Raw genomic sequence first — 25,837 nt, forward strand, 5'->3', positions numbered from 1 at the left:
TTTCGTCCAACAGAGCACAAATGAAGGAAAGTTCTCAAAAGTGAGCCAGGAACAAGTGACTTGGGGACTTACATCACTGACTTGGTCGGTGACTCTTCTCACGTGGGTGTTGACCTGCAGGTCTGGCAGGCACAGCCAGTCGTGGAGCCGCGTGCGATAATCGATCTCACTGATCTTCTTCTGGGCATCCTTGGCTGAGATGATGTCCACCATGTCTGGGACAATGTGCACCTTGGCTTTGGTCTTCTCATAGGCCTCTTTGTACAGACGCTGTGGAATCAAAGTTAAAGTTCAGTTTCATAAAGCTGAAGAATAAATTGTTGATAAACTTGCAGGAAATCATTGCTATTTTTGCGGGATGTCAGTCAGAGAGAGATCACTTTGAGTCTGACTAAAATTTACATCTGGCCTGCTCTAGAAATAATTTGCAGACCTCAACAAGGGAGGTAAAATGTGATTTGTTCAATTTTCATTGTGCTGAGGAGCTAAAAGAAGGCAGATGATGATTTCACCCATATTACACTAAAGGTTTGGCCATGCAGGCAATGCAGTAATTGAGTTAAAATTTAAATTTATGGTTGTATTCTAGAGTTTAGCAAATACTGCTCACTGCCAAGTGCAAGTGGGAATGGGAGGTGTGGATCAAGGCAGGAGGATTCCTTAAGTGGCTGCTTCTGAGATGAGCATGGCTTTACCAGGAAAACACACATCCAGAACCAACACTTACATCAAGGTTGAGCTTCCCAACTCTGAGGCACCTTTCTGTGTTGGGATCATCCTCAACACCTCTGGGGAGGGTGTACAGGGCTTTGAACTTTTCATATTCCTCACGGTATTTGACCTGAACACAAGCAAAGAAATGCAACAATTAACTGACTCCCATGAGTCACTTGTGGGTTTGGAACAAAATTCATCAGCATTAAGCAAAAAGTTGAGTGCAACAAGTAAAGGCTTTTAAAGGCTTTAAAGCAGGATTTTAGTTTTCTGTTATATCTTAAATGCAGAAGAAAGCACATCATAACAATCACATTGCAAAACAACAGCTGACTAGAGGATTTAAAACATAAATAGATGTAGAATAAGGCACTTATTTATTTTTCCAGCTGTTTCATTTAAAGAGATCTGTGGAGTGGTCTCTCTTAAGTCTAACTTCAGTAAAGCATAAGAAGTTTTCTATACTTTGTAAGCATCATTTAAAGATGTTTTGGGTTTTTTTCTGACCTGGATACTCTTGGACTAGAAAAACCCTGACATTTTCAGTTTGGATTACTATAAAAATTGACCTTTTTTTTTTTCCATAAAAGCCACAAAGGACTGTTACCCAAATGACTATCAGAGAAAAATCATTATCTACAGATATATATTACATCTCAATTAAAAATGGAAGGAAAATTAAAGTGTTAAAATATTTATATCTATAGTAGATGCAAGGCATGAAGGATTTAATTGTTAAAATATTTTTAACCACTGCAATGATTAAAAAAAATTAAGAATTTAATTCACTTACAATGCTTGCATTGTGCTTCAGTTCTTTGGCACGTGCCAAGGCTACAGTATCTGAGGGCAGTGCATAGCTGGTGGCTTTCACTTTATCCCAGGCCTTCTTGTAGAGATTCTGTGAGGAAATAGAAAGTTTGTGTGAGTGGAAAAACAGATTTTGTAATGCATAGCTGGTGGCCTTCACTTTATCCCAGGCCTTCTTGTAGAGATTCTGTGGGGAAATAGAAAGTTGTGTGAGTGGAAAATTAATTGTAGATAATTACCAACAACCAATAGAAATCAAAAGCCCTTCTGCTTTTATTTAGACATCACATAATAAAGTATTGTAAAGAAGATATTAAGTGACACTTAATATCAAGTGCATGTAAAGGGTGACAAAAATCCTTTCTAACTATTCATGTCTGTTGTCATACAAGGTTTTAATTTTGTTCAGGTGCAATTTTATTCAGGAAATCTATTTATTAATCCAGGTGTTTTGCCAAGACTGGCATTACAATTGGAAAATATGGCCCTTGCCTGAAATACAATATCTGCCCCAAGCTCAAGCAGTGCAGAGGGCCAGCACTGGCTTTGAGAAGCTCCTGGTTTGGATGTTTGTCTTCAAAGAGTGAACAGACAAAATAAAACAAAGATCCCACATTAAAAGTCCTTAAGAAAAAGAAAACTGTGTATAAATACTTACATCACTATAGAGGTGTTTCAAGCTCTGAACTCTTTCTGAATCCACTGTGTCAGTCACAGTTGTGTACTTGTCCTTAGTTTTGTGGAATTCCTCCTTGTATTTCACCTGGAGGATGAAAGCTGGGTTTAGTGAATAGTTTCAATGCTCAGCAGGACAATCCTGAGCAGGAAAGGTGGGGACTCACCTCACTGGCATTGGCAGCACTTTGCAGAGCAGTCACATAGACAGGGGTGTCTGTAACCACACTGAAGTTCTGGAAGTTCTCCTTCCCTGCAGAGGTGTATTTTATCTAAGGACACAAAACCAACAAAACACTCGTTAGTGCTGGAAATTACCTGGAAATCCCCTGCCAGCTTCCTTTAAAATCACATCTGGACAGCTGAATTTAAAGATTATAGCTTGGTTAAGATCAACTCTGAAAGTGACAGGTCATTAAATAGAAATACTTCATATATAGCCAGTATGGACTAAGGAATAATGAAATTAAAAACCACAGCTGTCTTTACATTCTCCTAAGTTTTCTCCTCCTCCAATAATACAAGTGATGTCTCTACAGAAGCAAGTCCAAGACTGTATTTTCACAGTTTAAACAAAATACTTCTGATGTAACAGGAATTACTTCTTTCAGCTCTGGACTAGGACATGTCAACTCCAGTGAATCATAAATGGAAGAAAAAAAACACATAAGTATTTATTTATTTAAGGAAGACTTACCTGGCTCTGCAGGTCATAGGATTTCTTAGCCTGTAGGATTTGTGGAGTATCCCAGACATAACATCCAAGTCCCTTCAGCCAGTTTAAGTCATCTTTATACACAGACTGCATGGAAGTGAACAGAACATTAGGTTAGGAAGAAATTTGCCTTCTACCAATTGAACCAAGGAATTCTGCATCCTACTAAGCCAGGCAATTCACACACCCTCAGATTTTATTGGGAAGGTTGGTTGGCCCAAGCTGGGACACCACTGACTGCAGAATATGATCACAATTCTCTCACCTGGGGGCTGATACAACCCCAACAAACAAGGGGAATTCTTTTCCAGACCCACTGGATCCAGAAGGATTCTGGATGCTATCCTGGCCCCTGTGCTAATTTCAGCATTCCCAATTACAGCAGATAAGGATCACTGCAGTGATTGGTACTAGGAATCCAAGGCCACAGTTATTAATTTCATATTTAAGTATTGTGGAAGATACTTGGGGAAAAATTATGGGAAAGGCTATAATGTCAAACAAATGGGTTCAGTAAGCTCCTATAAGTTTAGAAGGGCTTGGACAATGCCCTCAGGCTCCTGGTGGGATTTTTGGGGCGTGCTGGATGACCTTGATGGGTCCCTTCCAAGCCAGCCTTATCTATGGCTCTGAATAAGTGACAAACATACATCACTCAGGATCTCCTGGGCTTTCCTGGCGTGGATGACATCGTTCTCCTCAGGGGAGCAGCTCCACTGGTGGAAGTAGGTGCGGTACTCCAGGTCACTGAGGATGTACTGGCACTTCTTGGCCAGGACGTGGTTCATCATGTCAGCTGGGATATGCACATTCTTCTTGGTGTCTTCATAGTTCTTTCTGTAGGCCAGCTGAAAAGCAAAGATTGGGGAAATGTGAGAGGAAATCAGAGTGATTTTCTGTATAACTTTGGATTTTGGACTAAAAGGTGACAGCATAATCTGAGATGTGGTCTCTGGATTTAGTAGCTAAACTGCCATGGGATTTAACAGGATAGAAATCTTAACTTGGATATTAATCTCCTTTTATTGTGTCAAAGTTCTGGAAGGACAACAATTACCTTCACTTGCAGTTTTAACAGCTGATGAGAAAACTAAAAAGTCTTCAGGATTAAAAAACTCATGCTCCACACGTGGTTTTCATCTAATTAAAGATAGAATATTTGGGATTACACTGATTTTGTGCCCTGCATGACATGCTGTATGTGCAGTGCTGACAACAGCAACACACCAAATGTGCATTTTCTTTTCCAGCTCTTAAATTCCTATTTCAACTCAACATCTACACTTTTATTTGTAAAGGAAATGAATCCCACATGGTATTTTGTACTGCTCAGATCCTTAGACTGAAACAGAAAAAGGGGGGTTTTTGCCTTACTGTAGTATTACAAATAGCTGAACAAATCCCTTCTCAATCTCCTAAGTAATTTTAAATTCAATTATTCAACCCACATATAAAAATAAGCATTCAGGAAATATAAACATGTTGAAATAATTTTTACTGATATTATTGTGGATTTATGTTAAGGTTGGGCTTGATCTTGGAGGTCTTTTCCAACCTTAATGATCTTGTGATTCTACAGCTCAATTAAACTTTGCATGATTTATGTTTAAGTAATGAAATAGTGCATTTCATCAGTGAAATAAATGGTGAAATAAAGGAAATGGAAAATATTCCAGACTCATTCATTCCTTACCGCGCTTCTCATTTTCTGGAATTCCAGGGAGTGAATGACACTGGGGAAATCACCAATATCCTTCCCAGCCAGGTAATGGCCCTTCAGCTTCTCGTGTATTTCCTTATATTTAAGCTGAAAAAATATTCATGTGGAAATTTTAATGTTCATTCTTGACAACAAATGGCGGGGGGGGAAGGGAAAGAATGGGAAATCCCTCCTGACCTCACTGTTGATGTGGTTTGCATGTTTGGCTCCCACAAGTGGAACATATTTCTCATCCAGAGTGTATCCAATGGGCTTGCTCAGCTCCCAAGCCTTCTTGTAATGTTTCTAGACAAGAAAAAGCATACACAGATTTAATGAAAAAATAATTTATATTTCCCATTTATACACACATGGGATATGACATGGAATACAGAATATTTTTACAGAGTGGTTCCCAATAAATTAAATGGAGAATGTTCATTTTGAACAGACATTCAGTAGAAGGCAAACAGGACAAGTGTTCATTTTAGGTAGCTACCTGAGCACAGATTTTAGCTGATTCTTGCTTTGGTTATTACATTTATACCAGAAGGGTACTAAAAATATCCAAAATATAGATATGAGCTCTGGTATAAAAGTGTAGTACAGAATTGAGATTGATAATTTTATAGATTATCAAAATTGTGAAAAATCTTTAAGAACTGTTGGTGTTTATTAAAGAAACATTAGCGTCAATGGCACTTTCCTAATACTTATTTTGTTAAATATTAAATATATTCACCTTCAGATCAAATTATGAAGTGCCTACTCTTATGAATGAGTAAACACATTTTAAAAAAATTGAGGTTTCTCATTAAAATCAGTGAGACTACTCAAAAGTAACTGCCAATTATGTAAATCATCTACAGTTTTCATTTCTTACACAAAAAGTAAATGTAAAATTTATCAGTAGTCCCCAAAGATATTATTGGATGGAATGATATTTAATTTTGTCACACCATGACAAAACCAAATGACTTCCAAGCACCACACAGCTGTCCTTTGAGATCACTTCAATAAGGAAAGAAATCATCCTGATTCTAGTGATCCAAATAGGAAAGCTGCAGAAAAAAGGGATTAAGTAACCTCCCTAGTGCCACTACTGAGAGTAGAACAGTTCCTCAAGTCCACCCCACACTTCAAAGGTTGATATTTATGGGATCTCACCTCACTCTGGAGCAAGGCCATGTCTTTGGCATGGTGCAGAGCAGGAGTATCATCAGACCCAATGTACTGGCCTTTCTCCTGGTTAAATGTTTCTTTGTATTTTAGCTACAAAAGAAATCAAACACACTGTTAATTCCACAGGAGAAATACATTATTCCCATTAGTCCATCTATTAGTAGTAGACATTAATTTTCTTGTGTCATAATGTAACAATGTTGTGTAGGACATTTCAACCATTATAATACACAGGTAAACATTACTGTGTCACCTCAAAATACACATGGTATTCTTGAAAAATTTAAGTTACTGCTCAGCAAATGCAATTTAGCAACACCAGGAATTCCATGAACTCTTCATCAAAAACAGGACTCAGTCTTCTGTAAGAAAAATCTCTGCCAGCTCTAAGTCAGGGGCATGCCATATTCTTCTACAGGAAAATGTTAAATTATTTAGACAGCAATATTGTGTTGTTCATTCATATCACTTAGTAAACTTGTTCACCCCAGGAAAGCCTGTTATTAATGAGGTGCACACAAAAATATATAAGGTTAAAACTAGTATAGTTAGCAAAAGCAATTAAATAATCCCCTAATTCTTCTATATGAAATTTATTTTTAAAAAAAGGTACATACATCACTCTGATTGACAGAGTTCATCTTTGCCAAGGTGATCTCAGGAGTGTCAACCACACTGGTGTATTTGGAAAAGTTCTCCAGGGCTTCTTTTGTGTAAGCTCTCTGCAAAGAGGTGAAATAATGTCATAAACACTGTGCATGAGAAAGAAGTGCCAATTGTGGAGCTGCTGAAATATTTTCTCTTACCTTATTTATCAGTTCTTGTGCATTCTTAACCTTCTTATGCTCCACTGAATCGAGAGGGATCCAACCACAGCCACGGAGCCACTCCAAATCAGCTTTGTAGACGTTCTAAACCAGAAAGACAATGCAAAAGGACAGAAATTATTGAACTCAGGATGGACTATGTGCTGTGGGCAACAACCTTAGGCCAGATCCAGAAAGGACCTCGTAGGGCTGCACCATCACTCACATCACTCTGGAGGTCGTAGGCCTGCCGGGCGTGGATCACATCGTTCTGGTCAGGGTGGCAGGTCCACTGGTGCAGGTACTGGCGATACTCAACATCACTGACCAGGTTCTGGCCCTCCTTGGCTGCCACAACTGCCATGGCATCCGAAGGCATGTGGATTTTGGACTTGGTTTTGTTGTAGTCTGACTTGTACAGCCTGTCGTTCTGGATCTCGCCCGCGTGCTCGTACCACACCAGCTTGGGGTCATCCCTCATCTTGGCAACTCCCACGTAGTGACCTCTCTGCTTGACATACTCAGCTTTGTATTTCAGCTGGTGGGAGAGGGCAGAAATACAGAGAAAATCAGCACAAACTGTATCCACTCTGGTTTTAACCTGGGAACAACTTCAGCTTTGTCAACACAAAGAGCAGATCAGACAGGGAGTTCTCAAATGCAACTTTAGGTTTTCAGCACATGACCAGATAAAAATCTGGTCACAAACAATAATATTACTTTGTATAAGCCTTCCTGTTCAAAATATAGCATTTTCTGGTCTAATATACTCCCCATTTTCAGTAAAAGATATTGTTAACACAAGAGGAAAGACTTGCTAGAAAATGTTTTCTAACAAGCACATTTACTCTCATTTTGAAACAAATTATTTGAGATTGTCTGAAGAGTGAATGCTTACTTATGGTATTTACATCAACCTGTTTTGACAAAATGTTTATTCCAAATAAGAGTCATGCAATAATTTCAAGATCCATTATGTAAATGTTAAAAATTAGAAGTGTGTACTGGCCTAGAGGTTTTGATACGCCAAAAAGTGAAATCAGAGCCATATATGTTATAATCATAGTATCACTTCAAATTTTACACTTTTTTTTTATTATTTAACACTTATAAAGTATGGAAGTCCAGCTCAGTTGATTTTGAAAGGACTGTTTCTGGAGAGAGGGAATGTGGAAGGAGTCTGACCTTCAGCACTAGTATCTCCAAACCCCATAATCACAAAGATAACTGAATTATTTGGAGGACATAGTGGAATTCACAGGCCACGCAAAGTCTGGATGTTACCCCCGATGGAAAGCTTCTTAAGTCTGTTTGAGAATTTTCAAGGCCTTTAACATTCCATGCTTCCAAGCACTCATCTTCCTAATGAGAAGAATCATTACCTCACTTTGGACATCACTGGAGTGCTTGGCATGAGTGATCTGCACCGTGTCAGGAGGCAGGAGGTAACCAGTGGCTTTTTCTTTCTCCCAGCTTTCCTTGTATAAATTCTGTGGGAAATAAAAGTGATGAGGAATTCAACACTAATACAGTGATAATGATTACTGTATGTATGCAATTTATACAGAAGTATAAGAATAAGAAATCCTTCCTTCAGATTAATAAGGCAGGTTTTCTAAATACCTCAAAAATGTGAGTAAAAGCTGTCAAGGAGAGACCACGCACCTGATTTAGAATTCTGGCTGCCTCTCGGGCCATGTCCAGCTGTGGTGTATCTGTGAGAGTATAATTTGTCTTGGCCTCATTCCATTCTTTGTGGTATTTAATCTAGGACACAGAAAGAAATGACTGCCTTGTAGCATCCCCACAGAACTGGGAAAACACCATAATTTGCACATAAAATAACAAACCAACCCCTGAATTGGCAAGGCTGGTAGACAAAGCACATTAAATACAGAATCACAGAAGTCAAATGACACGCAGACACTGAGAGCAAACTTACATCACTGAGGATTTCAGTGCTATTCTTTGCTGTGACATAATCAACTCTGTCAGCCACGGGAGTGAACGGGAGAGTTTCAGCTTTTGTGCGGTACTTCCTCTGTACAAGAAAGAGAAGAACAGATTGGCCTGGAATATTTGATGCTTACTACAGCAATTCTGAATACATACACAAGACAAGGAAGTTCTCATGGAGAAAAACCTCTCCATACATAATAAATGTTGTGAAAATACTGCAGTTGCATTTTTCATTTGAAAAAATCCCTCATTGTTTAAACCATTTTAAATACTTTGAGTGATATATACCCCTGAAGAAAATTTTAGTATTGAAAAACATTTGGTTACCTCACTCAGGAGATCTCCAGCATATTTGACATGCTTGACTCCAAGGGAATCATTTGGCAACCATCCGATTCCCCGCAGCCATTCCAAATCAGCTTTATAAACAGCCTGGGAAAACAAAAGAGGGTCCGTGCTCTTAGCTACACTGGTCCATGCTCTTAGCTACATTTCCCTGGACAATCCAGCAAGATTCATAAATAACAGAATATAATTCAGTGGTTAAAAGGGGAGCAGTAGTTCCAACATGAGCACTACATCTGAATTTATCACCCTCCAACCATGGCAATTTATAAGTGGCCTACACTTTGCAACTCTAACAAAGAGCAAGATGAGTTCCCTGAATTCAGGAACAGATTCCCACCCCTCAGAGCTGAAGCAGAATAAGAAGAGGCAATACAGGACTAAGTTAAGGGGTGTTTTCAGGTGAACTTACATCGCTCTGGAGGTCGTAGGCTTGCCTGGCATGAATGACGTCGTTCTGGTCGGGGAGGCAGATCCACTGGTGCAGGTAGTGCCGGTAGTCGGCGTCGCTCACCAGGGCCTGCCCATGCTTGGCTGACACGATGGACATCATGTCCACTGGCAGGTGGCACTGGGTCTTCTGCTTGGCAAAGTACTTCTTGTACTCTCGTTCGCTCTGGACTTTGGCCACGTCCAGGGCAAACTGGATTTTGGAATCTCCCTTTGCGTTCGGCACTCCCACGTAGTGTCCTTTCTGCTTCTCGTGCTCCAGCTTGTATTTGTACTGGGGGAAGAGCAGAGGTCACCATCAGTTACAGCTAGAAAGAGCTCTTGGAGCATGGGATTTACCTCTTTTGGCACTTACATCACTGGCAATCTCTCTAGAAGCCTTGGCTGTCTTGATTGGAATTGCATCTGCTCTCAAATCGTAGTTCGTCTTCAGCTCATCCCAAGCTCCTTTATATTGTTTCTGAAGAGAAAGATAAAACATCACACACATGCTGAATACTCTGGCATTTGCCATTACAGAAACAGAGCTTCCAGCCATTTCTTTCCTGAAATACTGTGAAATTTTTTGAGTAGTACTCCCACTCCTAACCATGAATGCAGCTGCCTCTGAAACATGTAACACCAGTTGTGCAACCTATAAAGCACAGAAGTGTGTTTGTAAAAGTGTAGAAAATATTTATGTGCCTTGAATTGTCATCCATTTTAATAAAATATTCTCTCAGAGGGGCATGATATTAATAATTTTTAAATAGCTGAATGCAAATATTTATTTTAAAATGGCCAAATACTTTAAGGATACTCAGTAGAGAGAAGGGAATGCCACAAGCCCTGTATGAGGATAGACTTCAATGAGATTCACAGAGATTCAACATAGAATGATATAATCCACATACTATTTTAGAGAAAACAGAATGATAAACATACCTGGCTGTAATTAACAGCATTAGCCTTGGCTAGGTTGATTTCAGGGGTGTCTGGCATGATGTGGATCATAGTCTTGTCCTTTTCCCAGGCTTCTTTATATTTTTGCTGTTAAAACAGTCATTTAATAATATCATCAGACTTATGGAATTTCACATATCAATAACATAAAATCCCATAAATCTCTCCCGAACTGTCATCTCTACAGAGTAAAGCGTTTGGAAAAGCATTACACTTAAAACACCATGGATCAGTTTTACATTTTAACAGTGAGATTTCTCTTTAGCTTTAGTTTCTAGTGCAGCTTTGAGGAGTTTGGAACATACAGTGCTGATCTGTTCAGCGTTGGTTTTGGCCAGAACAACATCTGGGGAATCCACAACACTGGTGTACTTCACACTGTCAATGGGGGTCCGATACACGTTGTCACTCAGGAGATCCTGGGCATTCTTCACCCTCTTAACTTCTGGAGAGTCATTGGGCAACCACCCAATTCCACGGAGCCACTCTAGGTCTGACCTGTACACAGCCTGGGTGAGATGGTCAGAAAAGGAAAACATTGTTTAAAATTATTGTCTTAATTATTTTAAGCTATGCAAAGTAGATTATGTTATATAAACCTAGCTAGAGTCACATGAATCCTTTTTGTAGACACGAGATGTTCATTGTTGCAAGTAAAATTAAATCTGGCAAAAAGTTCTTAAGTAGTTCAGCTCTTAAACAACACATTCTAAGCCATGTAAGGAGAAACAACTGAAAGGTGTTGCAGTTAAAGATGATTAATATTAAAAGCTTACAAAAGTCTTCCTGTCCCTTCCAAAACACTTTCCTCTACTCATTACAACAATTCACAAGTCCTAACAAAACCCCAAGCTACCTACCAGGAAAACTGACACACAGCAAGAAACAAGAACCTCATCTCCAAAGCTTGTAATTGAAACAGTGGAAGAGGAACTGATAAGCAGCAAAGCCAGGCTAGGAAATCAGCTGCACTGACTCCTGCTTTGCATTCAGCCTCTAAGACCTCTCACTGGCTACCTCACAGAGTTTTCTTCCAATTAAATAAATTTCCAAGCTTACACAAGCAAAGAGAAGTAACAAAAGCCACCTGACTCCAAGGCAGCAAACAACTGTTATTCCTAAATCCCATCAAAGCAAGAGAGACAAATCCTGCAGCCTCCCCAAATCACACCTGTCCAAAAGCATTATGCAACACATCATCAACTAAAGTTCTACAAAATTTAGAAATAAAACCAATACTTTTAAAAAGAGCACATAATAGCAGTAACAAAAAAATTAAGAAAACAGTCTAAATATAAATCTGTTGTGACTATATAGCATTGAACAATCAGAATAAGGCTATAATCTATTAAATAATAAAACTACACATCTCTGTGGATACTCACATCGCTCTGGAGGTCGTAGGCCTGCCGGGCGTGGATCACGTCGTTCTGGTCAGGAAGGCAGGTCCACTGGTGCAGGTACTGCCTGTAGTCAATGTCACTGACCAGGGTCTGGCACTCCTTGGCTGCCTGCACCGACAGGGCATCCACAGGGATGTGGATCTGGGTCTTGGAATCATTGTAGGCCTTCTTGTAGAGGCGGTCGTTCTGCAGGGCCATGGCGCGCGCGGCCTGCGCCAGCCTGGGGTCCTCCTTGGCACTGGGGCACCCGATGTAGTGGCCTTTCTCCTTCTCGTGGGTTTCTTTGTACTTGTACTGGAAATGCAGAGAGAACAGAAGGTGTGTTTCTCACCTGGACACAGCCACCTGCCAGCCTGAGCTCCACTCAGGTCTGCTGAGACACAAGCACCACACGAAGAGAAGGCTGTACCTCACTGGCAATGTCTCTGGAGGCCTTGGCTTGCTTGATGGGAATGGCATCAGCTCTTAGGTCGTAGCTTTTCGCCTTGACCTCATCCCAGGCTTTCTGATAATGTTTCTGTAAAGAAAATTAATTACCTTTGTGAAACATAGTGAAATGCCTTCTCTAAAAACCTGCTTGCTGGGAATGACCAGCTTGGGAGCCCTGTTTGCTTCCTGTAACTGGCAGAATGACAATAATGATCCTGGCAAGTGTTTCAACAGAAAATTCATGACTTAAAGTAGGTGCAAGATTAAAACTCAAAGAGGCAGCAGAAATATTCCTGAAGACAGACCACTATGTCTGCAGACTCCAACTGGACTCCACGGAATGTATTTGGCAGGTTTTGCCAAAGGAAGCAGAAGTTGTGTGGAATTGCACACTGAGCTTGGGAGTTTGTTCATGAACACACAACCTGTTGATAGGCTGAGAGGTGATAAAAAGCCTCTGGATGTAATTTCCTGTTAACAAGCACATTAGAAAGTGAGTTTGTGCACCATCATTTACAGCAAAAACTGGAAGAACAATTGCCAGCCTTCACTTTCTATCGCTTCACAAATATTCCATGTTATTCTCTTACATTGCTGATGTTGAGAGCATTGACTTTGGACTGCAGCATGACAGGAGTGTCTGAAGGGAGGGAAATCTGGGTCTTGTCTTTATCCCAGGCCTCACGATACAGACGCTGAGGAGAAAGGAAGAACAATGGCAATATCAGTATGGTGAGAAAAAAAACACCAAGAGGAATTCTTCAGTAATTCCAACTTGCAAAACTTCCCAACTCATCATTCCCACCGTAGAAATTCTACTCTCCACCAGAAAGAAATGAAATGTCATCCCACAAGTGAAAGGGGAGCTTACATCACTGAGCTGCATGGCGTTGGTCTTGGCCAGGACAACGTCTGGGGAGTCAGTGATGCTGGTGAACTTCAGCTGCTCCGGCCGCGTGCGGTACAGGCGCTCGTTGAGGAGCTCCTGGGCCTTCTTGGCTTTGACCACATCCACAGACCCTTCTGTCAGCCAGCCAATGCCTCGCAACCATTCCAGGTCGGACTTGTACACGTTCTGCAAACAAACCAAGGGTTACTGGCATTGCAGAGACAACTCTTAGCCCAGAGAGCACTCTCAGTTCCTGGAGATGTTCAAGACAAGTCTGGATGAGGCTCTGAATAACCAGGTCTACTGGAAGGTGTCCCTTGCCCATGGCAGGGGGCTGGAATAAAATGGTCTTTGCCAGCCCAAACAATTTTGGGATTCTGTAGCTCTAACTCTAAGTTCAAGAAGGTTTTTTGTAAGCCTTTCCCCAACTTATTCTCATACTCTTTACACAGCAAGCAGCCGGTGATGCTCTGTTGCATCAGGTCCTTTCTAGACACAGCACCCCTGATTTGCAAAGAAATAATACCTTTAAGACCCCACATTGAAAGCAGGAGCATAATCTGCAAGTACTCTGAAAGCAAACATGGTAGAGCAGACCAAGAAAACATGGCTTCCTTATGAGCTGCCCCAAATAATTCCAGCACACAGGCTGAAACCCTTTGGAAAGGACAAAATAAACGTACCAGAACCGACTGCAAGCCCATGAATGTGCATTTGAAAGTGTATTTGCCAGTCACTAACAAACACAGCCTCACACAGCTGCTCTAAAGCTTTCCTACAGTGATTGTCACTCACATCGCTCTGGAGGTCATAGGCCTGCCGGGCGTGGATCACGTCGTTCTGGTCAGGAAGGCAGGTCCACTGGTGCAGGTACTGCCTGTAGTCAATGTCACTGACCAGGGTCTGGCACTCCTTGGCTGCCTGCACCGACAGGGCATCCACAGGGATGTGGATCTGGGTCTTGGAATCGTTGTAGGCCTTCTTGTAGAGGCGGTCGTTCTGCAGGGCCATGGCGCGCGCGGCCTGCGCCAGCCTGGGGTCCTCCTTGGCACTGGGGCACCCGATGTAGTGGCCTTTCTCCTTCTCGTGGGTTTCTTTGTACTTGTACTGGAAATACAAAAGGAAATGAATCTGGGATGAAGGTGCCATAATTTCCTATTGCTACTGATCACAAAAATACATATGCTTGTTTTTGAAGGAAATGAAAATAAAGGAATAACATACATCACTCGCAATATCTCTTGATGCTTTTGCGGTTTTGATTGGAATTGCATCAGCTCTCATGTCATAACCCTTCTTTTTGGCCTCTTCCCAGGCTTGTACATAAAGTTTCTATACAAGAGAAGACAGAAAATGGCTTATCAATATTCTGAATGGTGGGATTTTGGCATTTTACAATTGTCTCTCAAATTTTTCATGAATGCGTGTTTCAGAAATCTTTATGATTAAAGAAATACTGACTTAACTCTGAATTTCCATTAGTTCAGTAAATGTTTAAATCTCCTTACCTTGCTAACGTTGGCTGCGTTGGCCTTTGCTAATAGAATGTCTGGTGTGTCAGGCATGACATGGATGGACTTCTTGTCTGCATCCCAGGCTTCCGTGTACAAGCGCTGCGAGACAGGAAAACAGCCCTTTACAAACAGTTCTTTATGAAATTATTTTACAATTACAATTTTTTTACAAACTGCTAGGGGTAGTTTCAGTAAGCTCTAATACCCTGACACAGCAAAGTTTCTCTCTGAACAGTTCAAGAAGGAAAACTTCGTCTCTCCTAATTTTTTCTCAGGTTAAGCTGGTGCAGCAACTGATAGATTTGGATTGTGGAGAAACAGCCATAGGAGGAAAAGTGTATTAATTATTCTGTATAAGTTGTTTTATTATGCTTGTTATAAAGGAGGAGGTACTTAGTGACTTTCACCCCCCAGATATGAGATATGTTGCAGAAGTTTCACATCCAGAGAACTTCAGGTATTTCCTCATCACTTGTTCATCATGCAGTATTACCCTTGGAAAAATCTTTGATTTAAAGGACTTTTGGCTGTAGATTTTTGCCAACTGCTCACTTCAGACTGAGCCCTGTGAGAACAGCTTTCCTGTACAATGGCTGAATTTGGACATCAACTTTCTCTTAAATCCACAAGTTTTTGGGTTTACTTTGTATTTTGGATTTTTCACCTCATGAACAAGTTGTATGAACTGGCAGTACCACCCTCACCTTGTTCATGATCTCAGCATTTTGCTTGGCTAAGACCATGGCCAAGGAATCGGTCACACTGGTAAATTTGATTTTGTCTGCAGGCTGCCGATACTTCCTGTCACTGAGGATTTCTCCAGCTTTCTTGGCTTTCTCAACCTCCAAGGAACCAATAGGAACCCATCCAATGCCTCTCAGCCATTCCAGGTCTGATTTGTAAACAGCCTGAAAAAATGTGAAAGTTTGTTATACAAGGGCAAGTGTGATCAAATATTAGAATTAATATAAACAAGCACAAAATTTATGAACAACTGGGTATGTTTCTGAGGATATGGTTCTGACAACAACTGTTGTTTTTGAATATTAAGTAAAATAATTATTAAAAAAGGAAAAATAAAAGAGGTATTGGAGCACAATGATAGTATCAGAGTAACAAACAAATTATACCTCAGGTTAAGGACTGAAAAAATAGGATTAAACATATATTTGATGAAAGCATTGAAAGAATGAAAACATTTCAACAAGTCTGATGCAAGCGACTAGAGTCTTATTATCCATATTTTAAAAATCAGACTGTGCAAGACAATTCTGTATTACAAAATTACTGTATTACAGAATTACTGTACAGCAGAAATACTGTGTTACAAATTTAAGGATTTGCTCACATCACTCTGCAGGTCATAGGCTTGCTTAGCATGGATCACATCGTTCTGGTCGGGCAGACAGATCCACTGGTGCAGGTAGTGCCGGTAGTCGGCGTCGCTCACCAGCTGCTGGCACTTCTTGGCCAGCACAATTCCCAGCATGTCCACAGGGCTGCTGAACCTTGTCTTGGACTTCTCAAAGTCCTTCTTGTACTCCCTGTCACTCTGGATCTTGGCCACGTGCATCGACCACATCATCTTGGGGTCGTCCTCGATGTTCCTGGCCCCGATGTGGTGGCCCAGCTGCTTCCGATACCCTTCCTTGTACTTGTACTGCAGGGAAAAAAATCCACATATATATTCATATATTGTGTACTTTTTTAACACAAAGCATTTAAATAGATCTCTTGGTAGAAAATCAAGGAGCATAAAAATCTGTTATCCTCTGTCTCTTAGTGATATTGCCTCATCCTTGAAACAAAAATTGTCCCAGTCATTGCAGAGTTTTTTCCTGGTTTGTGTTTTGGGTTTCAATGTGACACTGAAACAGAATTTTTTCTTTCCTCCAGAAAAGGCAAGCATTTAAACTTTTAGAATTTATTTACTTACATATTTCTCTTGGAGACAGATTTTAAAGTACTTCCTATTTTGAATCAGAAATTATCTTGACAAACTCTAGCACAGACTCCTACATCTTTTTGTTCATCCTACTTTAACATCCATGGATAACAACGTAGGGCATATAAATAATCTTCATGTTATTTTATTTATTCATAATTGTGATACATAACTCATACACAAATACTGGCTATCCATTTTTTTGCGCACTTAAGGAATGTAGTAGGATCATTATGAAAACAGATTTCTATATTATCTATTTTGTGAAATGCAACATTAGCAAACAAGTGAACAAAGATTCTGATTCTTTTCCATTAGCAAATCCATAGAGAAGTGAGAACAAAGCCTGCTCACCTCACTGGCAATCTCCCTGGAGGCTTTGGCAGACTGAATGGGAATGGCATCAAAACGCAAATCATAGCCCTTCTTCTTTGACTCCTCCAAGGCCAGTTTGTACATTTTCTGTGAGAAAAAAATTCACAATTCAGTTTCAAAAAACAAAATTGAAAATTGCATTTTAGTTCAATACAACTGCGCAGTAAAACAAATAAAGTCACTAAACTATATTGTACATCATCAGACAATTTAAATACTTTTCTCTAGAAAAGAAAAAAAAATATTTCAAAAACCTTGTAATTTTATAGTGGATGTTTGGAAAATGGAAATCATTTAGGGAAGGCAAAGACTGGAACATTTAAAGAGCTAAATCACCTATTTCCACAACTTGCTGTAGAAATTATTTCTCATTTATGGGGGATGATATATTTTTGTGGAAGAGCAACCCTGATTTCAGCACTGAAATTGGCCATGTAGGAAAATAAACAACCTGACAATATTTTACCATTAATAAAAAATCAAAGGTGACAACAGTGTACTTATGAGAAACCCTTCAACTGTCTCAGCTGCCCCGTTGCACTCACCTCACTGTAGTTCACTCGGTTCTGTTTGGCCAGCAGGATTTCTGGGGTGTCAGGCATGACATGAATCGTGGTCTTGTCTTTGTTCCACGCTTCAGCTATATTATGGATGTTGTGAAATGCACGATTAGCAAACAAGTGAACAAAGATTCTGATTCTTTTCCATTAGCAAATCCATAGAGAAGTGAGAACAAAGCCTGCTCACCTCACTGGCAATCTCCCTGGAGGCTTTGGCAGACTGAATGGGAATGGCATCAAAACGCAAATCATAGCCCTTCTTCTTTGACTCCTCCAAGGCCAGTTTGTACATTTTCTGTGAGAAAAAAATTCACAATTCAGTTTCAAAAAACAAAATTGAAAATTGCATTTTAGTTCAATACAACTGCGCAGTAAAACAAATAAAGTCACTAAACTATATTGTACATCATCAGACAATTTAAATACTTTTCTCTAGAAAAGAAAAAAAAATATTTCAAAAACCTTGTAATTTTATAGTGGATGTTTGGAAAATGGAAATCATTTAGGGAAGGCAAAGACTGGAACATTTAAAGAGCTAAATCACCTATTTCCACAACTTGCTGTAGAAATTATTTCTCATTTATGGGGGATGATATATTTTTGTGGAAGAGCAACCCTGATTTCAGCACTGAAATTGGCCATGTAGGAAAATAAACAACCTGACAATATTTTACCATTAATAAAAAATCAAAGGTGACAACAGTGTACTTATGAGAAACCCTTCAACTGTCTCAGCTGCCCCGTTGCACTCACCTCACTGTAGTTCACTCGGTTCTGTTTGGCCAGCAGGATTTCTGGGGTGTCAGGCATGACATGAATCGTGGTCTTGTCTTTGTTCCACGCTTCAGTGTACAAACGCTAAAAAAGAAATCAGGAAGAGATTGATAGGGCATTCCAAACCAGGTTAATATCCCAATAAACATGGAAAACACATTCATTAAAATGATAGGAACCTGGTCTAGGGGAAATATTCCCTTCCCATGGCAGGAGGTTGGAACAAAATGATCTTTAATGTCCCTTCTAACCCAACCCATTTTATGCCAATATAAAATGGATATACAGTTATTTGTTGATATGGTAAAAGTAACATCAACAAAAGGAGAATTTATCTGAGGGAGTTTAAAAACATTAAGGAAACTGCCACATTGCTTCGGAATAATGAACAATAATTAGTGCTCGATGCACACACAGGCCAAGGAAAATATTTAAATGTAAAATGGAGAATATTACACAAATTTGAATCTTCCTCACCTGATTTTAGAGTTTTGAGTGAAATAACAAGAGGTAACAGATTGAAAATGAATCATGCCTGAACTGCAGCATTGCTGGTGCTCAGTTCATTCCCAGTCCCTATATTATGGATGTTGTGAAATGCACGATTAGCAAACAAGTGAACAAAGATTCTGAGTCTTTTGCATTAGCAAATCCATAGAGAAGTGAGAACAAAGCCTGCTCACCTCACTGGCAATCTCCCTGGAGGCTTTGGCAGACTGAATGGGAATGGCATCAAAACGCAAATCATAGCCCTTCTTCTTTGACTCCTCCAAGGCCAGTTTGTACATTTTCTGTGAGAAAAAAATTCACAATTCAGTTTCAAAAACAAAATAGCATTTCAGTTAAGCACATCTGGGTAATAAAACTATTCAAGTCCCTAAACAATATTGTTGATTTTCAGGCAACTTAAACATTTTCAGCCCAGCTCTACATTTACTAGAAAATAAAAAGCTGCAGATTTCAAAGACTGTGTAATTTTATTGTAGATGCTTGGAAAATAGAAATAAAATAAAAAGCTGCAGATTTCAAAGACTGTGTAATTTTATTGTAGATGCTTGGAAAATAGAAATAAAATAAAAAGCTGCAGATTTCAAAGACTGTGTAATTTTATTGTAGATGCTTGGAAAATAGAAATCATTTAGGGAAAGCTAAGCAAAACTAGTTATTTCCACACCTTGCTGTATAAATTATTTCTAATTTATGGAGGATAATATATTTCAATAGCCCAATTAGATATCCAGGAGTCAATTTCTGGAACAACTCTGATTTCAGCATGGGAACAGACCATTTGTGAAAATAACAACCTGACAATGTTTTAATATTAACTAAAAGTCAGGGATGACAAAAGCATACTTGTCAGAAGTACAATTTAATTGTCTCAGATTTCAGTTGCACTCACGTCACTGTAGTTCACTCGGTTCTGTTTGGCCAGCAGGATTTCTGGGGTGTCAGGCATGACATGAATCGTGGTCTTGTCTTTGTTCCACGCTTCAGTGTACAAACGCTAAAAAAGAAATCAGGAAGAGATTGATAGGGCATTCCAAACCAGGTTAATATCCCAATAAACATGGAAAACACATTCATTAAAATGATAGGAACCTGGTCTAGGGGAAATATTCCCTTCCCATGGCAGGAGGTTGGAACAAAATGATCTTTAATGTCCCTTCTAACCCAACCCATTTTATGCCAATATAAAATGGATATACAGTTATTTGTTGATATGGTAAAAGTAACATCAACAAAAGGAGAATTTATCTGAGGGAGTTTAAAAACATTAAGGAAACTGCCACATTGCTTCGGAATAATGAACAATAATTAGTGCTCGATGCACACACAGGCCAAGGAAAATATTTAAATGTAAAATGGAGAATATTACACAAATTTGAATCTTCCTCACCTGATTTTAGAGTTTTGAGTGAAATAACAAGAGGTAACAGATTGAAAATGAATCATGCCTGAACTGCAGCATTGCTGGTGCTCAGTTCATTCCCAGTCCTGTCTCCAGGGCTGAGATCTCTGATGTGTCACCCAGAGGGATCAGGACTCACCTTGTTCATGGTGTCTGCGTTCTGCTTGGCCAACACCATCTCCAGGGAATCCGTGACACTGGTGAACTTGATGGTGTCCGGACGCTGGCGGTAAATCTTATCACTCAGGATCTCCCCTGCTCTCTTGGCTTTCTCAACTTCCAAGGAACCAATTGGGACCCAGCCAATGCCCCGCAGCCATTCCAGGTCAGACTTGTAGCAGTTCTGTTACAATAAAAAAAATTACACAAGTTATTTTAATAATATAATCATCATAATGGATGTTACACAGTGCATCTTTCCAAATGGAAAATACCTTCCTACCAGCTCTTCATTCAAACAAATTCAAAGCTGTAAAGAAGACTGTAGAAAAAATGACAACATTTCCACTACATTAAGGGTGAAACCATTATCCAACTTCCACAGAAGGGTAAATGATAGATAGTCCAAATCTTGCAATTACAAGATTTCATTTAAATATCGGTCAGTTAATATAACCTCTAGGAGATTTGAGGATCAATTAACAATGAAAATTAAAAATAAATCTCAAAATGTTGGCTCTACCACATCATAACAAGATGGCCTGAAGCCAATGCCCCGCAGCCATTCCAGGTCAGACTTGTAGCAGTTCTGTTACAAAAAATAGAAAAAAAAATCACCCACACGGGTTATTCTATCAATAATAATAACAATAGTAATAATGCAACTTACATGGTGAATATTTCGCCAATAAGTAATCTCACTATCAAATTAACAGTTAATTTAAATAAATACAAAGCACAAGATAAAATATACAAAAAACAAGTGCATTTCCACTACATTAAGGGTGAAACCATTATCCAACTTCCACAGAATGGTAAATGATAGATAGCAATTCTGGAGTTAGGGGATTTCACTGAAGCATCAATTAGTTAACACATCCTGTTGGAGAGCTCAGTTTCAATCAGCCACAAAATTTAAAAATAAACCTCAAAATGTTGGTTCTATCACATCAGAACAAGATGACCTGGTACAATTATGTACAATAAACTCATTCCTCAGCAAAAATCAAATGCCAGAGAACTCACATCACTCTGAAGGTCGTAGGCTTGCTTGGCGTGGATCACGTCATTCTGGTCGGGCAGACAGATCCACTGGTGCAGGTAGTGCCGGTAGTCAACGTCACTGACCAACCCTTGGCACTTCTTGGCCAACACAATTCCCAGCATGTCCACGGGGCTGCTGAACCTTGTCTTGGACTTCTCAAAGTCCTTCTTGTACTCCCTGTCACTCTGGATCTTGGCCACGTGCATCGACCACATCATCTTGGGGTCATCCTCGATGTTCCTGGCTCCAATGTGGTGGCCCAGCTGCTTCCGATACCCTTCCTTGTACTTATACTGAAACACAAACCAAGATATTACATTTCTCTATCACCCATAAATGTCAGTTACTCATATTAAATATTTCTAACAATAACCTTTCCCAACTTATCTATAACCTACCATTAAAAAAAACCCAAACAGTCAAATTCTCATGCTAATAATACTAGGACTAAAGTTTTTTGCTGTTTAAGTTAGAACCCTAAACAGAAATTTTTTATCATTTCCCTTTTTGAAGAAATGTGCTTTACTAATATTAGTGAGAAATAATCCTGGTCTTACTAAATGCATTTAATCCTTATTTCATATAATGATACATATTCTGTAAATACTTATCCTCACATAGAGAGTTATGAGCTATACAGACATCATGAAAGCATTATATTGTTCTTATAATTATTAACATTTATTTTTTTAAACATACGTGATAATTTACTTGCAAAAATCTATTACTTAAGGTCACAGTTTAACTGCAGTGCCTTTACAGGACCCAGCTGATAATTTTCAGGTTGCAAAGGAGAGATGTCAACATAGAAAGAAACAGAAAGTTAGATTCTTACATCACTGGCAATTTGTCTGGATGCTTTGGCTGCTTGGATGGGGATGGCATCAGCTCTCAAATCATAGCCTTTCTTCTTTGAATCTTCCATGGCCTGTCTGTATTGTTTCTAGATAAAGAATTAAACAATAGGACTCATGTAAGTTCCATATGGTACAGTTTATGCAAAACAAATTGCTTGGAAGCCGACCTAATAATTGTGTTTAGATTTATTACCCCCAGTTTTATCTACCTTTAACTCAAAATCTCAGATCAGTAGCTGATACAAATTCATATCAAAGGAAGATCTTTGCTAAATACATTTGTTAATTAATTTTTATTTTACTGCTTTAAGTAATGTAACATTGACTTCAATTTAGAGCTAAACTTTTCTTCTATACAAACGAAGTAAAACTTTTTTTTAAAACCACTGTTGTGGCTTACTGACGTGAACCTGTTTGCCCAAAATAATGTTGAACACTGGCATCACACCTTTTCAGAATTATGCCAGTAATTACCTTTCTGGTATTAATTTTTGCTTTCCCAACATTAGGCACACTGGCAGAAATGACTCTCCAAAAATTCAGTGGAAACACACAACTTGTGTGGAATATATGGAATTTCTTCTCACCAGTGCTCACTGTTCCATGTAGGCACTACTACAAATATACAAACAATGCTTTTGAAGTCAAAATTTTTTTGATAAATATGGGTGTTACTTTAGGAAACTGAAAGTGCCATCTCTAGAAGGTTTCCCAGAACATTCCTGATCCCGCCATGACACAGAGCAGTTACATTTGGAGAGCTCCCACACTCACCAGACTGTAGTTTTTCTTGTTCTCCCTTGCCAGGGTGATTTCAGGCGTGTCAGGCATGATGTGGATTTGTGTCTTGTCTTTATCCCAGGCCTCAGTGTACAAACGCTGCAGGAGAAACACAGCAGAGTATGTGGAGACATTCACAATTGATAATTGTGACAAATTAACTTAGTAATTCTCTACAAAGATATTATTAAATCAGCTCTTGATGGAAACAAGTTTCCCGTTGATTACCAGAAATGGAACTTACATTTTTACAGCCTTACAGTGGTGAAATCTCACAGCACAGGCACAGGTCTGTGACCCCAGCCCTGTCTCAGGAGTTTTGGCAGAGACCGTTAATGAGTTACCTGATCAAATCCAGACTCACCTTGTTCATGGTGTCTGCGTTCTGCTTGGCCAACACCATTGGGAGAGAATCTGGGATGCTGGTGAACTTGATGGTGTCTGGATGCTGGCGGTAAATTTTGTCACTCAGGATCTCCCCTGCCTTCTTGGCCTTCTCAACTTCCAAGGAACCAATTGGGACCCAGCCAATGCCCCGCAGCCATTCCAGGTCAGATTTGTAGCAGTTCTGTTACAAAACACAAAGGCAGCAGTTAAAAATTTCTCCTTTATACATTAACCAGCATTTAAATATATTCAAATTCCCTATTATGAAGGATGATAGGGAGCTAATTCTGCTATTTGGCAGTACATAAACCTTCATAAATCTCTTACATTCAGATTCCTTCACTCCTCAAATTATAATGGCCTTGCTTGGAACAGGGAAAAAAAACCAAAACATGAAAAAATACAATGTGAGAGCAACTACACCAGTTTATATTCCAAGGAAATTACAAACATTTCAGTATTCTAGAGCTTATCAGCAAGTACTCACATCACTCTGGAGGTCATACACTGTCTTGGCATGGACAACATCATTCTGGTCTGGCAGACAAGTCCATTCATGGAGGTAATGACGGTAGTCGACGTCACTGACCAGCTCCTGGCATTTCTTGGCCAACACCACTCCCAGCATGTCCACGGGGCTGCTGAAGCTGGTCTTGGACTTCTCAAAGGCTTTCTTGTACTCCCTGTCACTCTGGATCTTGGCCACGTGCATTGACCACATCATCTTGGGGTCATCCTCAATGTTCCTGGCTCCAATGTGGTGGCCCAGCTGTTTGCGATACCCTTCCTTGTACTTGTACTATGGACAAAAAAAAATGTTCAATCAGTGTCAGTTTAGGGCTTTTTATGTGGCCAAGACCCCTGCAACACCACCTCCACAAAACACAGGGCTGGAGCCACAGAGATTTTAAAGTGAGAAAAGACTCAGCCCCAGCGTGTGCCACGAGGGCTGCTGGGCACTCACATCACTGGCGATGTCCCGGGAAGCTTTGGCAGACTTGATGGGAATGGCATCTGCCCGCATGTCGTAGCCCTTCTTCTTCTCCTCCTCCATCGCCTGCTTGTACAGTTTCTGCAACAGACACCACCAGGCCCTCAGACAACGCTGCTGCCTGCACACAGCAGCAGTGCCCAGGGACACACACTGCACCCTCAGCAGCCACCCACCTCGCTGAAGTTCACTTTGTTCTGCTGGGCCAGCAGGATCCCAGGGGTGTCTGGCATGATGTGAATGCTGGTTTTGTCCTTCTCCCAGGCTGAGATGTACGAGCGCTGCAAAAGGAGGACAAGAAGAAACAAAAACACTTGAGTTTGTCAAGTGACAATGAAACTCAATGAAAAACTCAGGTTCACAAACCAAAGCAAGGAGCCTGTACTTTGCACTAACCCAGTAACATCTTTGCTTTCCCAAAGTTTTCTAATGTTTCACCATTTTTTTTTCAACATTGTACCTCATTACAGCTCCAAAAGAGTGTTTTATCTCAAACAAGGAACACAAATCCCTGAGGCAAGAGGATGCAGTATCCCCCTTGAAGAACCCAGGCCATGAAAGGCCATAGAACAACATCTAGGGACAGAAGGTGCTCATTTCCTTCAGCAGTGATGCAAACACAAAGAAATCTCACTTGATCCATGATTTTGGAGTTGTGCTTTGCCAACACCATGGGCATCGAGTCAGGAAGGCTGGCCCTTCCTTGTACTTGTACTGCAGGAAAAAACAGCATGCACTGAGTATTATTTTATGCTTTTTCACATTCCTAGCTACGCCTGTGGTATCACCTCCAGACAATTTATTACCTGAAGCTACAGAGTTTACAGTGTGAAAGGGTTCAGCTGATGACCTACAGTGTACAGCTAGAAAACAATCCACACAATATCCTTTTGACAAAACTCACATTTTCCAAGACTCTCCCTGGTCTACATATTAAGACGTACTGGTCAGTAACTGAGAGGAAGGAAAGTCTCTAAATAATGAAAGCTATACCAAAGACGTGATGTTCATAAATACTCACTACACCGAGAATCATTTCTTCAAGCACAATGGCCAAATCAACTCGAACTAGTGAGGGAATAAAATGTAACTACACAGAGAGTTACGGGGAAGATTAAATAAAGACAGCAAACATATATAGGAATGCAATTTTGTATTAATACCTAAGAATAACAAAAAACTGTGCTATTTTATACAGCTTTACTTTTTACACTCAGTGTGTGCACAAGGAGATGCACTCACAAGCCCAGGAGGAACCCTGCTTTGGGCTATGACCATCACCCAGCTCCCAGCTACTCTTCCACATCACCTAGGCCTTCCCTTGCAACACTGCACACTCACAACTTGCACGGACAGCTACAGGTGGACAGTGTGAACAAAAACTTTGATGGACAACTGAAGGACACTGACAGGTAACGGATTTGTTGCCTCCATTTGGCTCAGTTGCAAAGCCAGGGTACAACTGCCAGCACAAGACACCCATGTGACAATGTATGCCACGAGGGCTGCTGTGCACTCACATC

General features: G+C 40.0%; 1 protein-coding gene across 1 annotated transcript in view; it reads right to left on the reverse strand.

Moving 5' to 3' along the window:
- NEB (nebulin) overlaps positions 1–25,028 on the reverse strand; it is a gene marked incomplete at its 5' end in the record, with an annotated part of 67,777 nt that extends 42,749 nt beyond the window's left edge. Inside the window, 45 exons of the mRNA XM_039711367.1 lie at positions 73–270; positions 728–841; positions 1,508–1,615; positions 2,183–2,287; positions 2,367–2,471; positions 2,897–3,001; positions 3,565–3,762; positions 4,608–4,721; positions 4,812–4,919; positions 5,781–5,885; positions 6,413–6,517; positions 6,602–6,706; positions 6,828–7,139; positions 7,984–8,091; positions 8,267–8,368; positions 8,544–8,642; positions 8,888–8,992; positions 9,318–9,629; positions 9,711–9,815; positions 10,280–10,384; positions 10,603–10,806; positions 11,683–11,994; positions 12,110–12,217; positions 12,720–12,824; positions 13,001–13,204; positions 13,814–14,125; positions 14,243–14,350; positions 14,527–14,631; positions 15,237–15,440; positions 15,881–16,192; positions 16,832–16,939; positions 17,398–17,492; positions 17,596–17,707; positions 18,166–18,270; positions 18,870–18,977; positions 19,586–19,690; positions 20,235–20,438; positions 21,281–21,592; positions 22,135–22,242; positions 22,931–23,035; positions 23,301–23,504; positions 23,811–24,122; positions 24,288–24,395; positions 24,491–24,595; positions 24,949–25,028. Coding sequence (XP_039567301.1) covers positions 73–270; positions 728–841; positions 1,508–1,615; positions 2,183–2,287; positions 2,367–2,471; positions 2,897–3,001; positions 3,565–3,762; positions 4,608–4,721; positions 4,812–4,919; positions 5,781–5,885; positions 6,413–6,517; positions 6,602–6,706; positions 6,828–7,139; positions 7,984–8,091; positions 8,267–8,368; positions 8,544–8,642; positions 8,888–8,992; positions 9,318–9,629; positions 9,711–9,815; positions 10,280–10,384; positions 10,603–10,806; positions 11,683–11,994; positions 12,110–12,217; positions 12,720–12,824; positions 13,001–13,204; positions 13,814–14,125; positions 14,243–14,350; positions 14,527–14,631; positions 15,237–15,440; positions 15,881–16,192; positions 16,832–16,939; positions 17,398–17,492; positions 17,596–17,707; positions 18,166–18,270; positions 18,870–18,977; positions 19,586–19,690; positions 20,235–20,438; positions 21,281–21,592; positions 22,135–22,242; positions 22,931–23,035; positions 23,301–23,504; positions 23,811–24,122; positions 24,288–24,395; positions 24,491–24,595; positions 24,949–25,028 — 6,863 coding nt within the window. The remainder of the gene's footprint in view (positions 1–72; positions 271–727; positions 842–1,507; positions 1,616–2,182; positions 2,288–2,366; positions 2,472–2,896; positions 3,002–3,564; positions 3,763–4,607; positions 4,722–4,811; positions 4,920–5,780; positions 5,886–6,412; positions 6,518–6,601; positions 6,707–6,827; positions 7,140–7,983; positions 8,092–8,266; positions 8,369–8,543; positions 8,643–8,887; positions 8,993–9,317; positions 9,630–9,710; positions 9,816–10,279; positions 10,385–10,602; positions 10,807–11,682; positions 11,995–12,109; positions 12,218–12,719; positions 12,825–13,000; positions 13,205–13,813; positions 14,126–14,242; positions 14,351–14,526; positions 14,632–15,236; positions 15,441–15,880; positions 16,193–16,831; positions 16,940–17,397; positions 17,493–17,595; positions 17,708–18,165; positions 18,271–18,869; positions 18,978–19,585; positions 19,691–20,234; positions 20,439–21,280; positions 21,593–22,134; positions 22,243–22,930; positions 23,036–23,300; positions 23,505–23,810; positions 24,123–24,287; positions 24,396–24,490; positions 24,596–24,948) is intronic.
- Positions 25,029–25,837: the final 809 nt, after the last annotated feature.

The sequence above is a fragment of the Passer montanus genome, unplaced genomic scaffold (assembly GCF_014805655.1).
Source record: "Passer montanus isolate IOZ18808 unplaced genomic scaffold, ASM1480565v1 scaffold1, whole genome shotgun sequence".
NCBI lineage: Eukaryota > Metazoa > Chordata > Aves > Passeriformes > Passeridae > Passer > Passer montanus.